This window comes from Saccoglossus kowalevskii, chromosome 4, assembly GCF_978046115.1.
Source record: "Saccoglossus kowalevskii chromosome 4, keSacKowa6.1, whole genome shotgun sequence".
Lineage (NCBI taxonomy): Eukaryota > Metazoa > Hemichordata > Enteropneusta > Harrimaniidae > Saccoglossus > Saccoglossus kowalevskii.
In genome coordinates this window covers 569,023-585,817 of record NC_140644.1, presented here as the reverse complement: position 1 = coordinate 585,817, position 16,795 = coordinate 569,023, and the positions used below count along the sequence as shown (strand labels likewise).

The 16,795-nt window shown below is 35.2% G+C and overlaps 1 protein-coding gene across 5 annotated transcripts in view; it reads right to left on the bottom strand.

Annotated features, from left to right (window-relative positions):
* Positions 1-16,795, bottom strand: part of LOC100369595 (serine/threonine-protein kinase Nek1-like) — a 102,364-nt gene that overhangs the window by 82,942 nt on the left and 2,627 nt on the right. For all 5 annotated transcript variants that reach the window (XM_085497614.1, XM_085497611.1, XM_085497612.1 and 2 more), the window contains exons 3-4: positions 2,988-3,048; positions 2,848-2,889 (exon numbers count right to left, since the gene is read on the bottom strand). In XM_085497614.1, the coding sequence (XP_085353740.1) occupies positions 2,848-2,889; positions 2,988-3,048 (103 nt within the window). The remainder of the gene's footprint in view (positions 1-2,847; positions 2,890-2,987; positions 3,049-16,795) is intronic.

The following is a 16,795-nucleotide window of genomic DNA, read 5'->3' as shown; positions in this document are numbered from 1 at the left end:
TACCCAAAACTAATCAAATCTACGCATTAGTTCAGAGCATCCATGTGCCAAGTTTCATTGAAATCCAATGAGTGGTTCTTCAAAAATCAGGAGAACAGTCATAGAACAGCTTAAAATCAGTTAATTATCATGCAAATTAGGTAATTAATATTCATAGATTTTTACCCAAAACTAATCAAATCTGCGCACTAGTTCAGAGCATCCATGTGCCAAATTTCATCAAAATCCAATGAGTGGTTCTTTAGATATCAGTGGAACAGTCTTGGAACAGCTAAAAATCAGCTAATTATCATGCAAATTAGGTAATTAATATTCATAGATTTTTACCAAAACCTAATCAACTCTGCGCATTATCCCAGAGCATCTATGTACCAAGTTTCACCAAAATTTTATTAGTGGTTCTTGAGATAACGGTGGAACAAAAAAAGTGACATACATACATACATACATACATACATACAGACAGGGTAACTGCAAAGACTCCCTTTTGTGCTTCGCACACGGGAGTTAATAATTGTTAGTTGTGTTTCAAGAGGAGTTTATATTTCAATATGACAACTACACATCTGAAAATGATGTTGAAGGTACTGCAGAAACTATTGTTATTCATGATCAAGTGATACCGGATAACATCTAATGGGTTACTCTCAAAACATTCTTCTAATTTGAGGGGACGGAGCTATGTCTTAAAACGCAGGGTGAAGCACTGGTGAAAACAGCTAAAGTCGAGGAAACAGCGCAAACTCAACTATGAAGTAATCAGCCTTTGTTTTCACTGTGATAGTAGCCAGGCAATGAAAAGGCCAGGCCTGGATGTCTGCTTCTGAGAATAGTAACTTTTTATCTTGATTTTGATTTAATTTACATACCCGTATATGCAGCCATAAAATACATTCTAAGACACACAGTTATTAAGTCAGCTTGGCAATGATGTTGGGTTTCCTACTCTAAGTCCCATATGTGCCCACAAACTATTTGTACAATTGTGTGTACCGTAAAAACTCCAAAATTTCGACCCCTCTAAAAATTCGAACGCCTAGTTATTTGTCAGGTTTCGGTGTTTAATTTTCCTCCAAAATTTCGACTTCACTGAAAATTGCTGACTCATTCTTATTCAAAAATTTCGACCAGTTTGGGTTTTCCACCAAACGAAAAAAAACACGATGTGAGCGTTCAAACCGGACTTTCCCCGAATGCATGAATCTGGGTTTCTGATTGACTGAGAGATTTTTATTTTATTGGTAACGAAAGTATATTCTAAACGAATTTTCAAATAAAAACGAACACAACACACATCTTCTACATAGAAGCAAATGATCATGGTTGCAAAATCCGGTCATGCTGCATTTCTGAATTGTTGATTATTACTCAGTAGTGATTATAATAATGTACACAAAATAAATTCGTTGAATTATTATGAAATACAAATAAAAGTCAACTTAGTTTCATCGTAAGCGAATGATTCCGGTCTTATATAAACGTTTGATGCTGTAGGATATCCGCCATGTTCTCTTAGGTCAAATAGGTCAAATCGTTAATTAACCAATCAAAAAGCTGGATGATGTCAACGTGTTCAAATTACCATAGCTTATTTAAATATGTTAATGTTATTGAACACAATGTGGAAGAGATTGATGTTGTAGTACGATCTTTTGGCTTGGATTTTGATGCGAAAACGACATGATTTTTTTTTAATTTAAAAAATTAGTTGTTTTTAAAAAATAAACTGGGCATTTGACGAATAATTTAACATGGTTTACAGTGATAACAGCTCATTGTCGAAACGAAGCTTACCCGTTCACGCTAGTCACGATAAAAATCATACTCTTGAATAGACGTCAATGACTACGGTAAAACTTACTCTATTTTAGCCGTCAGGAATGATTGAAATGTCCGAAAAATGACGCCAAAATACACCTTAAAAGTCCCATTTTATTTTCTTAAATCCTATTTTATTTTTTAATCCAAGGGCGAATTTACGGCAGATTCTGGTCCCTCAAATAAGGGATACGTGAGCTTTGATTCTAACTGGATACATTGCACTGGGTCGGGGAGATAGTTTGCTAAACTTCCATGTATCTTTTGTCCAATGGGTACCTGTACTTCGAACATTTGCAAGTTTTCCTAGGTAGTGCGAGACAGCTTTGTCTTTTGACCTATTAGTTTTGTGCTGACCTTTTCTCCGCCTTGATGTTTTGTTTTCCTTGTCATAATATTCACTGATTGATGACATTGTTTTGATTTTGAGTTGTTTAGCCTACAACTAGGCCACGACCTTTGCTTTTACCGTGAAACATGGGGAAGTTTACGTCAATTGACGGACATTGCATTTTTTTAAAAACTAACGAAGCACACTGTCTATCATCCCATTTTTTTTCATTTGCTGATTTCTATTCTGAAAAATTCGACCGTCCGGAAATGCACCTTAATTTTGACTCTACAAACACGTCACATTTCCAACGTTAATTATTTAAAACCGGTCTAAATTTTGGAGTTTTTACGGTAACTAAAGCAAAATATTTAAAAAAAAATTTCCTCACTCCCTTGGAGGTTGGATGTGATGTGATTCTAAAAGAATATGCACTTGCATTATCTGCTTGGCAGGACTGGTCCTTCTGATGTACTTTAATATACATACAAAAGTCCAGACTAGTAAAATGTACATATGAGCAGGGTTGTCACAGTAAATTGCAAACCAGTGCATAGCATTTCTGTTTTTAAGCACATGCTGGTTGATAAGTTGAATGTACAAACAGTATTTCACTGCATTCTATTTTAACTGATTCATTCCTTCAGTGAAAATAAATTACAAGTGAAAAAAATAAAGTACTTTACATTTCTGCTTACCTCCATCACAAAATTCCATGACAATATAGAGATTTCCATGATCTGTAAAAACATTTAAATATAGCATTAAAGAAAGAGGAAAATGGCTGAGTATTATTACACAGTATTTACTTTAAATCATAGTAAACCAAGACAGATACCTTCAAATGACTCCAGATATGATACTATATTAGGATGTCTCATTCTTGCAAGCACTTTCACCTGTAACAAACACACAATATAGATCAAAATACATTTAGAAGTTAAGTGAACAATCAGGAATAGTAGTGATTTACTACATATTATTTGATAGTAGACATTTGCCTGGGAAACCACGCAAGGATATAATTATAAATAGGGATAAAAATGGTGAGATTTCTGATACTGTATTCGTACTGCATGGCGGGCTGACAATTCTAATTCGTAATTCAATAAGGAGTGGTATACAAATAATTGATACTGAGCATGAAGATATAATTTGGTGTAAATTACAAAAACTTTTTTTCAATACGCCCACAGATATATACATATGTTTCGTTTACAATCTACCAGCAAATTCCAACACCAACTCAGACACATTTTTTGAACGGTTAGAAAAAATAATTAGTGAGATGGATTCAAATGGTTCTACTAGTATTTTATAATGGGAGATATAAATGCAAGAACTGGTTTACTCCATGATTTAATCCAAAGTGACAGTTCAAGCCATGTACCACCACCTCAAAATTATATGATAGATACTAATTTGAACCGCTGTAACATGGATAAAAACAAAAACAACTATGGTAAACTATTATGTGATCTTTGTAAATATTGTAACTTGAAAATTCTAAATAGTTGCATAGCAGGTGATATTTGTGGAAACTACACATGTTATCACTGGAATGGTAACAGTGTGGTAGACTATGGCTTAGCAACAATTAATCTTCCAACAAATTTGAATATTTCAAAGTCCACAGTTATTCAGATCATTGCAAAATTTCAACATTACTTAATGTGCACACTACACAACATAAACATGAACACACTAAATTAGAGCGGCAGCCAATGTGTAGGAAGTGGAAATGGGATAAATTATCCCAGGATAGATAGACCATGGTAGATTAGCATCAAAAGATATACAGAACAAGTCATTCAAAATGACACAGTCCCCGTTAAATTTTTCAAAGTTCTCTTTGTGCTCGTCATATTAAAGAGGAGGGGTTGTTGTGAGTGTGTCATTGAAACTTGAGTTCCAAGTGGCATATACAACAGATTATTTATTTACATCAAAACACGTGTTCCATGTAATAGTAATATGGCCAAAAATAAAAACAGCCGTTATTCGGCCATCTTTGATCTGATTATGAAACACACTGATATGTATGATGTACCGGGTATGTGCCAAATACGAATGAAAATGGTACATAAATTGTGGAAATATAGTAGAAGGCCAAAAAATCAGATGGCTGTCAATCGGCCATCCTTGACCAGATTTTGAAACAAATTGTCATGGACATGCATCCTAACATGTATAAAGTACATGTATGTGCCAAATTTGAATGAAAACTGACAGAGCACATCGAAGATACCGCATAAAAAAAACAAGATGCCTGCCAGTTGACCATCTTTGATCCAATTGCAAAATAATTCGTCATGGACATGTATCCTAACATGTATAATCTATGTACCAAGTTTGAATGACAACTGACAAAGCATGTCCAAAATACAACATTTTCAAAAAACAAGATGGCTGCCAGTCGGCCATTTTGAATTGAATCGCTAAACCACTGCATGTGCATATGTCCCACATAAGGTACTAGGCACATGCAAAGAATGAACGGACGGACACACGGACAGACAGACTCAGGAACTCACGGATGGTCGGGGACATGTATCCTAACATGTATGATCTATGTACTAAATTTGAATAAAAACTGACAAATCATGTCCAAAATGCGACATTTTCAAAAAACAAGATGGCTGCCAGTCGGCCATTTTGAATCAAATCGCTGAACCACTGCATGTGCATATGTCCCACATAAATTACTAGGCACATGCAAAGAATAAACGGGATAAGACCAAGGGATTCTGAAATATAACCCTGGACAGACTGACGCACAGACGGACAGAGACTATCGTCTGATCGGGGACTAATAAAATTGAAGAGTTTAATAACACAATTTTAAGTCATAATAATGCAAATATAGCATCCCAGAAATGTAATCAGCTACTAGAAAATTCAGCTGAACAGTTATTTTTAATAAAATCAATCCAATAAAAATATTCAAACCAAAAAAGAAATCCCCAATGGTTTGATAAACAATGCAACCAGAGTAAACATGATCTAATAGCTACGATCTCACACATCTAAAAAACGCCGGTGTTGACACTGTTTTTTGTTATGCAAATATTAGCTAATCTGCTGAATTGTCTCTCCAAACAGATATCAGTAATCTAGTTTTTTCGTCTGACCAGTTCGACATTCGACTTGTGACCTCTGATGCCATCTTGTGTAATGTCAAGCAAGTAATGTCAAAATAAGTCAGGATAGAGGGTGTTTGGCCATCATATTGTGTTCACACGACACATTCCATTGTGCAAGAGCCGGTGTGACAACGGCGTTTAGGATCTGGTCCACCCCTATTCTGTTCATACGCACATTTTAACAACATTCTCAAATAAAAGGCGTTATTTGCCTAGTGAGAACACCACTAATGGCTTGTGGAAAGTTGATCAATAAATTTCCATTTGATATGCAACTATGACAAACTTTTTATTCTAAAAAGGAAAGATTTAAGAAACTTATAAAACAAAAGAAAAACCAAATCCAAGAAAATTATCTTAATAAACTCAGAACTCTTCAACAAGGAAATTCAAAAGAATTTTGGAAAATTATTAACCATATGAAAAATACAGATCAAAATAGTGATAATCCAATTTCAGCAACTAAATGGATGGAATATTATGCAACACTAAACAATGAAAAAGATGATAATAGTTTCCAAGAAAATGTAATAAAAGAATTATCCAAACATGAAGAGAAAATGATAGTAAATGATCACTTAGATAAGGTTATTAGTGTAAAAAGAAGTTAGTTGAGCACTGAAAATGTTAAAATCCAAAAAAGCACTAGGCTTAAATGGTTTCTGTTTAGAACTATTAAAATACAGCTCAAACTATCTAATAAATTCACTTACAAAATTGTTTGAAGCAAACCTCAAAGCGGCCTTAATTTATAGTTGTGTATATTCTAAATAATATTGAAATAATATTGCAGTGGTTTAATTTTGTTTTAATTATTACTGTAGCTTGGATAGGCATTTGAAGTACTTAAAATTAAACACCATGGAGGCCATTCATGTAGGGGAATAAATAACAAACAAGCATATTTAACATCCGGGTACTTTTCAAAGTATAAACTCAACTTTTATATGCACAATGTGCTTTTTAGAACTTGGGTTAGAACATTATGCGTTTGAACCACAGTATACTGACAGTGGGAGCCCAATTGCGTTAAAGTACCGTACGATCGTAAGCCCCTCCCAAGTATGAAGCCCATCCATCTAATTTTAGGCATTTATCGAGTTGAGGGCATTCATGAATATATGAGTGTTTTTAACTGGGCATCGACGATATTCTTTAAAACATGCCTGTAAAAATTGTGTTTCATTTCATAATAATCGTGATTGGTATGGTAGTTTGGTTCGTGATTTTATGAGAAAACTCATGAGTGCATGGCGAATGTACACAACGTGGTTCGCATCCTTTCTATTCTGTCATTTACTCAGGATGAACACCGATGTTACAATACTGAAGTAATCCATATATATTTGAGTAGTAGCTTTCGAAAAGCCAAAAATGTGATCGTTAAGTCATGTACCTGGTTATTGGGCATGGTTTACTTTGAGGCTATCATGAAAGGGGTGTGAACGATGTGACCTGTCAGGCGACCATGAAAGGTGTTTAAATACTTCCTCCACACTCAGTTTACCCACGGTTACTGTTAATCGTAGTTTCCTTTCAGAAACTGCGAATCAACAGTTTTTAGGGAAAAAATCGCTGTTTTTTTCGTCGCAATCAGTGCTACCGATTGAAGTTTAACATCGTGGTAATTCACATCCGCATTGCGTTAAAAAAATCATCGTCAATAATCAGAAAATTTTGTCATTATGACACATTATTTTGATTGGTTAATGAAAGACTTAGCCTGATAGGTCAAAAGAAGTGTTTCAAGTCAAATAGTGCTGAAAAACTCCATGGTGAAAATTGCTTTACGTCGAAAGTTTGCCTTCGATCAATAACATACCAAGACGAAGATTATGATAAATGCCTCCAACTGTTTTCCCACTGACCCTACCAATTATTACACCGCAAATTCAGATGTATATATGTAAATCAAATTTTAATAAAATGTGTGTGTTTTTTATGAACATGTTTGATTCTTCATTGTAAAAGTGTCATGGAAATCAATGAAGAATTTTTTTCAAAAAGAAGTATTTTTTTCCTGAGCCAGCCCAAGTGAATGAATATTTTGTTTTTTCGATAATTTTTCGTTGTTGGCAGAATGGTTAAAGAGTTTAACCCAAAAACAAAATCATCTTTTCTGAGGTGGTCCGCGAGTATAAGCCCATCCCTTACTTTTCCCTTATGTGTTCATTCCTCCGGGCTTATGATCAGGAAAGTACGGTAGACTGTGAAGATTCAGATCAGTCCAGTGTGAGTGATTAAAGTCAATAAGACGTCGACTATGCCCCTTCTTCGGATGATACTTTTATCTCAAATTACGCTGAAGTCTGTAAGTTTTCCACCACCACCCTACAAACTCAAGATTGCAAACTCTAGCATCCAGAGTTGGAAATAATTTGCATGCATAGAGCAGTACTGGAAATAGCATTAATTAGACAGTTAGACAAAAAATAAAATAAAATGCCTGTCTCAATCATTCGCACATTCATAATATTTGCCTGTTGATACGCTTGTAAATAACATTAACGTAAAAGTCGAAACTCCCGAGTCAATTCATCAATCCAGCCAACTATGGCTCCCTAAGTTGTTTATATACATGTATACCCGGTAATCAGATACTGTTTCGTCATTGTGCTTTGTTGCCTTTCCTGTTGCGGGTGTTTGTTTTTTTTATGGCAAGATGGCGCAAACGGAAGTCCTTCTCAGTTTTATGGTTTCTCATATTTAAATCATCATAACTCTGAAGATAATCATTTTTTTTTTTTTTTAAAACTTATAATCAATATACATAACTTAATAAATACAAACACCAAATTAGGTTCTATTTAGTTCCCCTTTAAGGATGCTGTATATGTTTTTGGTATTGATTTTCTAAACTGATATTTTCATATAAAATATTTACTGAACCACACAAAGCTATATATTGATGGAAAGCCTATTTCACACTGGATATGAAATCGACAAGATAATGTGTGTATGGACGTGTATAGTCACGTGATCTCTGTGTAAACACAGAAAGCCATTTTCGGTAAAAAAAATAATTGAACAATGAATAAACGAATTTAGTGGAACATTGGCAACAAAACAGTTTTTCAGACGACGCTCACCACCATTGCACGTTGATTGAGATATACAGTATTTATCCGGGTATATGCCCAGGGTCCTGAACATGGGAAAATTGCCAAAAAGAAGGGGTGGGCGTTTGCCAGGAGATCCCCGGCAAAAAAAAGAGAAAATTCGCGAAAATTGACAACACGCAGATCGAACTGCGGCAGGGAATAGAACGGCAAATGAAAACATGTAACGGAAATAAATGAACAATATCCAACACTAGAAGTAAAACAACAAGTCATTGTCAATGACACGTCCCCGTTCCGTTCATATTTGAGTGACATATACATTCAAAGCAGATCATGACCGAAATGCACCTGCATATGTACAACACATTGTGCTAAATCTGAACAAAATCCATCCATGCATGATTGAGATCCGGTTCTGGAATTGTGAAAATACGTGATTTTGATGCATTTTCGGCCTTAAAATGGCCATCATTCCGCTATTGTTAAGCAGATCATGAAACAAATGCACATATCTATTTGTGACATGATGTACCATGTGTGTGTGAAGTTTGAACTTGATCAATCCAGACATGTCTTGGATACGGATCCAGAACTGAATTCTTTAACAAAATGGCCGCCAGTCGGCCATTTCGATCTTGATCCGAAAAAAAAAAAGACGTGCATCAAGGTCCTATTATGTTTAATGTATGTACCAAATTTGAATGAAATCCGTCCATGCATAACTGAGATCCGGGTCCGGAATGGTGAAAATGTGCGATTTCAATGCATTTTCGGCCTTAAAGCGGCCCGGCCCCCATTTGGCTATCGTTAATGAGATCATAAAACAAATGCACATACATATTTGTGACATGATGTACCTTGTGTGAGTGAAGTTTGAACTTGATCAATCCAGACATGTCTCGGATACGGATCCAGAACTGAATTCTTTAAAACAAAATGGCCGCCAGTCGGCTATTTCGAACTTGATCCGAAAAAAAAAATGACGTGCATCAAGGTCCTATTATGTTTAATGTATGTACCAAATTTGAATGAAATCCGTCCATGCATAACTGAGATCCGGGTCCGGAATGGTGAAAATGTGCGATTTCAATGCATTTTCGGCCTTAAAGCGGCCGCCATTTGGCTATCGTTAATGAGATCATGAAACAAATGCACATACATATTTGTGACATGATATACCTTGTGTGTGTGAAGTTTGAACTCGATCAATCCAAGCATGTCTCAGATACGGATACGGATCCAGAACTGAATTCTTTAAAACAAAATGGCCGCCAGTCGGCCATTTCGAACCCGATCCAAAAAAAAAATGACGTGCATCAAGGTCCTATTATGTTTAATGTATGTACCAAATTTGAACAAAATCCGTCCATGCATAACTGAGATCCGGGTCCGGAATGGTGAAAATGTGCGATTTTGATGCATTTTCGGCCTTAAAATGGCCGCTATTCGGCTATCGTTAATCGGATCATGAAAAAAATGCATGTGCATATGTCCCATATAATGTGTGATGTATGAGTGAAGTTTGAACTTAATCGGTCCATGCATGTTCGAGATACAGGTGATCACGGACGCACGAACGCACGAACGGACGGACGGACGCACACAGGGCAAAACATAAGTCCCCGTTTTCGGACTGCGTCCGAACGGGGACTAAAAATAATGTATTGCTTATAATGTGACAAATAAACCAGAAATACTGAAAATCGACAGTCCGGAATCATTTGAATTAGAATTTTCCCGCCGACAAACACGCCCAATACGCGTGAACTCAAAATAAATTAAAATGTCAGGGGGTTGAACTGCGTAAAATGATTTCCAGTCTCGACAAATTATGAATCAACCGTCATACAAGATCAATAATAATTTACAAATTTACATAGTAAAAATTAACAAGCAGCCTATCGGCTGAGATAGCTCCGCTGTTAGCAATGCACATTTCAATTAAAGAACTGAAGACATCATTAGAAAATGAACAATATGAATAGTATCAAAGCAATCGGACTTACAGTTTTTAACAAGAAGTCGAAAATATCACTTTTTACCAAAAATGACAAAAATATTCACCAAAATTAGAGAACTGAAGATATCATCACAAAATGAACAAATCTGCGAAAGGTCTACATGTAGTATCTATATATGTAATATCAAAGCAATTGATCTATTGGTTTTTAACAAGAATTCGAAAATATTACTTTTCACCAAAAATGACAAAAATAATCATCAAAATTAGATAATTGAAGATCTCATTACAAAATGAACAAATCTGAGAGAGGTCCACATGTAGTACCTATATATGTAATATCAAAGCAATCGGACTTGCGGTTTTTAACAAGAAGTCGAAAATATCACTTTTTACCAAAAATGACAAAAATATTCACCAAAATTAGAGAATTGAAGATATCATCACAAAATGAACAAATCTGAGAGAGGTCCACATGTAGTACCTATATATGTAATATCAAAGCAATCGGACTTGCGGTTTTTAACAAGAAGTCGAAAATATCACTTTTTACCAAAAATGACAAAAATATTCACCAAAAATAGAGAATTGAAGATATCATCACGAAATGAACAAATCTGAGAGAGGTCCACATGTAGTACCTATATATGTAGTATCAAAGCAATTGGACATGCGGTTTTTAACAAGAAGTCGAAAATATCACTTTTTACCAAAAATGACAAAAATATTCACCAAAATTAGAGAATTGAAGATATCATCACAAAATGAACAAATCTGAGAGAGGTCCACATGTAGTACCTATATATGTAATATCAAAGCAATCGGACTTGCGGTTTTTAACAAGAAGTCGAAAATATCACTTTTTACCAAAAATGACAAAAATATTCACCAAAAATAGAGAATTGAAGATATCATCACGAAATGAACAAATCTGAGAGGGGTCCACATGTAGTACCTATATATGTAGTATCAAAGCAATTGGACATGCGGTTTTTAACAAGAAGTCGAAAATATCACTTTTTACCAAAAATGACAAAAATATTCACCAAAATTAGAGAATTAAAGATATCATTACAAAATGAACAAATCTGAGAGAGGTCCACATGTAGTACCTATATATGTAATATCAAAGCATTTGCACTTGCGGTTTTTAACAAGAAGTCGAAAATATCACTTTTTACCAAAAATGACAAAAATATTCACCAACATTAGAGAATTGAAGATATCAACATGAAATGAACAAACCTAAGAGAGGTCTACCCAAGGTACATATACACCAAGTATCAAAGCATTCAGGCTTGTAGTTTTCAAGAAGAAGTCGAAAAAGTAAAACATTGACACGGACGACGACGACGACGACGGACAATCACTCATATGATAAGCTCCGCTCGACAAAGTCGACAGCGGAGCTAAAAAAATTCATAGCTGTTTGAAAGAACTTCTCAGATCTTTATTTGTACGTTCATTGCCATCTTCGTCAAACAACAGGGAGTTGGAGAAACTTGTGTATTTAAATAAATTATTAAATAATAAAATGTTATATACCTTTTCTTTTACCCCCCTCCTGGTCTTTTACCCCCCTGTTTATGTAGACTATAAAAAGTAGTGTTATTTTTGTGTATTGTATTCGATGCATTTGAATAGTTACAGAAGCGCTATGAAAACAAATGGTGCCCAATATCAGTCGTTAGTGGCGTACTTTTCATTAACTGCCATTTCCGGTGAAAGTGGATCACTGTTGTATGCATCCGCCAAAGGATTTTGTATCATTTAACTATAAGTTAATTGGTACCTTGATATTGTTTATTTAAAATTAAACTCTAATATCTGGTTTAGCTGTAGAAAGACGTTTTAGTGCTTGCTTTGATTTAATGTGTACAATTCATGGGTGAACTATTTGTGCCAACTTACTGTTACGCCTTGATCAGTATACAAGTTTCTCATGGAAAACTGAGATGCGTTCGAAGTGAAAAATCTGATGTCTACCTGTACTATATTTGAAATGTCTATATAAAAAGTGCCTGTGGTGGTTCAAGACAACTGAATTGTTTCAGATGAACACTTAGTGAAAGATTTGGTTCCTGTCTGGGGAAAGCAACCCTCAGCAGAACAAACATTCGCCGACTCTGAAGTTAGCGGGTTGCCGCGTCGAAAAATTCCAAGATGGCAACACACCAGTGATGTAATTATCCAAGGACTGACAACTCGGCGGCAAATAGGGAGCCAGCAGCAGCGGTGGTCAATCGTATGTATCAATAAAACTTCTGTTCTATGAAGTAACATTGAAGTGCATCGGACATTGCATCCATTGATAGTGGCAGTATGATAACGCCCATATCAATTTTATTCACGTACTGATTTAACTTTGGGTAGTGACTATTCGTTGATTCTGTGAAACCCACATCATCTATTATGCTCATCGGCAGTGATGTAGAACTATATATTACAACTTACAAGGAGAAGCTTGATATACATCTGTGACCTTATTATCACGCTGACTACCGTTAAAGATTATTGCTGAGCAATACTGTGGGCGTATTATTGTCACTGCATTGTTGACTTATGAGTAGAGCTTAGTGTGAATGATGTAAGAGTATTATTGACACACTACTGTTAAATATTACTGTTACCAGTTACAGTGTATTTATCACACTACTGATAAATATTACTGTTACCAGTTACGGTGTATTGTCACACTACTGTTAAATATTACTGTTACCAGTTACGTTGTATTGTCACACTACTGTTAAATATTACTGTTACCAGTTACGGTATATTTATCACACTACTGTTAAATAAAACTGTTACCAGTTACGTTGTATTGTCACACTACTGTTAAATATTACTGTTACCAGTTACGGTGTATTGTCACACTACTGTTAAATATTACTGTTACCAGTTACGGTGTATTGTCACACTACTGTTAAATATTACAGTTACCAGTTACGGTGTATTGTCACACTATTGTTAAATATTACTGTTACCAGTTACGGTGTATTGTCACACTACTGTTAAATATTACTGTTACCAGTTACGGTGTATTGTCACACTACTGTCGAATATTATTGTTAGCAGTTACGGTGTATTGTCACACTACTGTTAAATATTATTGTTAGCATTTATGATGTATTATCGTTACACTACTGTTAAATATTATTGTTAGCATTTCTGATGTATTATCGTTACACTACTGGATTACTGTGCATGATAATTATTGCATTACTGTTAGTACATTATTGTTAGAACTTTGTTAATCAGAGATTGTTACACATTGTAATGAACTACATAATTGTTAACTTTTACTGTTGAATTACTGATTTATTCGTGCACGTGCATTAGTTAGGGAGTTTAATCTTTTGAATATATCAAGTTATGACACTTAATGAGAGGATTGTAACATTTATTGAGTATTGAATAGAAGTTCATGTTGTCTTTAAACAGATACCTGTGTCAGTGTGTTTGTTGTTCTCCCCTAAGACTATTACTTGTACTGCGTAGGTATACCAACTACGAATTCCTCGAGTCCAGTGGAAATTGTGTGGTCAACTAGTTCGGAAACTGTATTTATTTTGTGTGTGGACTCGGCCGGGTGAGTCCAGGCTACATTTATACCACTCTTTCCTTTTATCACAGCTTTGTTACGCGCTAATGTTGTATGCAAATTTTAAAGCACGATTTAGACACACCCTAATATAGTAAAATATCCCAAGGGTTGAAACGCGCCAGGACTGTGGCATGAAATCACGCATTCGAACCTTTCAAAGTTCGTTTTCTTTACATATATGGAATCTGCTGACATGTTTCGTTCTAATTTTGAAGCGACGTGCACAGGAACGCGAGAGAAGACGGACCCAACTTATTTGGATGCACAGAAACAGTATACAACGGCGTAACAGAATATTATTAATTATTCATTAATGCATGTCGTAGACAGCAAACCAAATTTATTTTGTCTACGATTGGAGCTGCTGTACGCTCTACTACAGCAACCCGATCAGTGTGGAAGCGAGTGCAGAGTAAAGACTGGTGGAACAGTCGTTTTACGAACATGGGACAATGCAGAGAGAGTGCTTAGTCCTGGGCTAAGCGTTCGCGCACACTTCGTTAGCCCGTGCTATGGGTCCAGGCCACGTCTTAAATTCATATCAGATTTAACCCGTACTTAGCATTCCTTGGCCTGTGCTAAGCGTTCACGCATGTTCTAAGGAATTTGACCTCTTAGCCCGTGCTAAGGAGCTGTGCATGAACGCAACTATTGAAAGACAATTCACTAAACTTCATAAAAGAAAAACACTCACTATCAAACAAAAAAATCAAATTTTAAAAAGTTCTCTTTAAAATAAATATACCAGTTCCTGGAAAGAAATGATTTCCAAAGAACATATGCAAACTGAGAACACATGCTAAATTTAAAACAGAATACATCTTTGAGCCATATTTGAATGAACTTGACACTCATAAGAGGGAAATATTGACAAAATTTAGAATTAGAAACCATAACTTGGCGATAGAGGAAGGCAGATATTCATTTCCTAGGAAACCTATGAACAAAAGAATATGCAATAACTGTGACACAAATTCAATTGAAGATGAAGAACATTTTTTATTGAATTGCCCGAAGGACAACACACACAGGGAAAACTTCATCCAAAAAGTTATGACACTACTTTCATCCAACAATAAAAATATACAGTTCACATATATACTCTCAAGCAAAGATCCTGGCATAATTATAGAACTTGCCAATTATATTTACAAAACAAAAAGATTTATTCAACATTTAAATACCAGTTACATTTTTTTGTACAATATTTTTACATATATCTTGTTATTATTCAGGGATAAGAATGAGAGTTTTAATTTTCATCTGAAAGTAAAGTAGCCAAGGTCAGAGAACCGTAGTTGATCAAATCGTTACAATACAGACACTGCGCCTTTCCTGGGACCTTGCACTTGCCGGTGAAGTCACTCAATTTTTCAGTTACCACTTCATCTTTCTTCCTGATTCGCACGTTCAAAGTCACTTCTTTGTCAAGCCATGCCCAACAAAATTTGTTCCTAATGTCTTTATTGATCTCTCGCACAGCTGACTCATTGTCTTTTGTAACCAATTTCACCATTATCGCTGCATCAAACTTGTAAACAATGATCTAACGCAGCTAACAATTGAAACAATAAAATGGTGCCGTTGGTGAAAAGAAAATCAAAGCTCTTTACTGATTGGCCCATCAGAGCAAACCCAGCCAATCATGTTACCGTAATCCTTCTATCAAATCAACCCCTCTTATAATTTGACCACCTAATTTTGTCTGCAAAAATATTTTTTTGTTTTTCCTCTTTTAGTCCTGCCACTCACAGGAAATGGGGCATTCAAATTGCTATCATCCCAGCAAATGTTTCTCGCAATAAATAACAATAAAACAAGTTTACTATGTTTGCCTTTCTGTGCATTATTCTGTCACTTCACCCTCTTTTACATACAAAGAAACAATTAAATCTTCCAGAAATGGCGTTGACTGTGTGAGCTTTGATAAACCCAAGTGCGTCTTTGTGGGGTCAAACTTGTGTCATATGCTAATCACTTTCACTGTTGCATGCAGCGTGATTTATGATTGCCGGTAATTTTGACAAAAACAAAATTAATGTAAATGAACTAGTAACCACAATTTTCCTACCACTGGGCCTGTAGTAGTTTGATAGCTGCACACTAACATCTTGTAAAACAAGCCATGCATGGCACAGTCCCTGTTAGTTATCAAATTTAAGACATAAAGTTTTGTTTATAGTAATATAGCTGGAATATAACTATGTCAGGAATATGATTATGATGATTGTTCATTAAAATGATTGACATTTGTATCTGATCATCAAACAAGTACTTGTCTATATTGGGAGATATTGCTCTGGAACATCATTAATTGAAACAAAATCAGCCATTTAGAATACATGTATATATATATATCTATAAAATGATGTATAACGAATACAATTTGAACATAATCAGTCAAAGCATGTCAAAGATATGGCTCTAGAAGCCCAATCATTAAAACAAAATGGCGCCAGTCAGCCATTTTGAATCTTATCTGAAAAATAACATGATGTGCATCAGGAACCCGTAATGTCTAATGTATGTACTAAGTTTGAACGAAAACCATCCATAAATGCCAGAAATGCTTGATATTTGATGATTTTTTAGCACAAAAATGGCCACTATTCGGCCATTTTGAATAGGATCGTCAAACCAATGTATCTGTATATCTATGACATAATGTATAATGAATATTAAAAATTTAAACATAATCAGTCAAATCAAGTCAGAGATATGGGTCTAGAAGCCCATTCATTAAAACAAAATGGCCACCAGTCAGCCATTTTGAATCTTATCTGAAAAATAAAATACTGTGGAATACTTTATTTTCGCTAGAATTAATTTTCGCTGAAAAGGCTTTTTGGGCGTTTTGCTTGGAATTTATTTTCACTG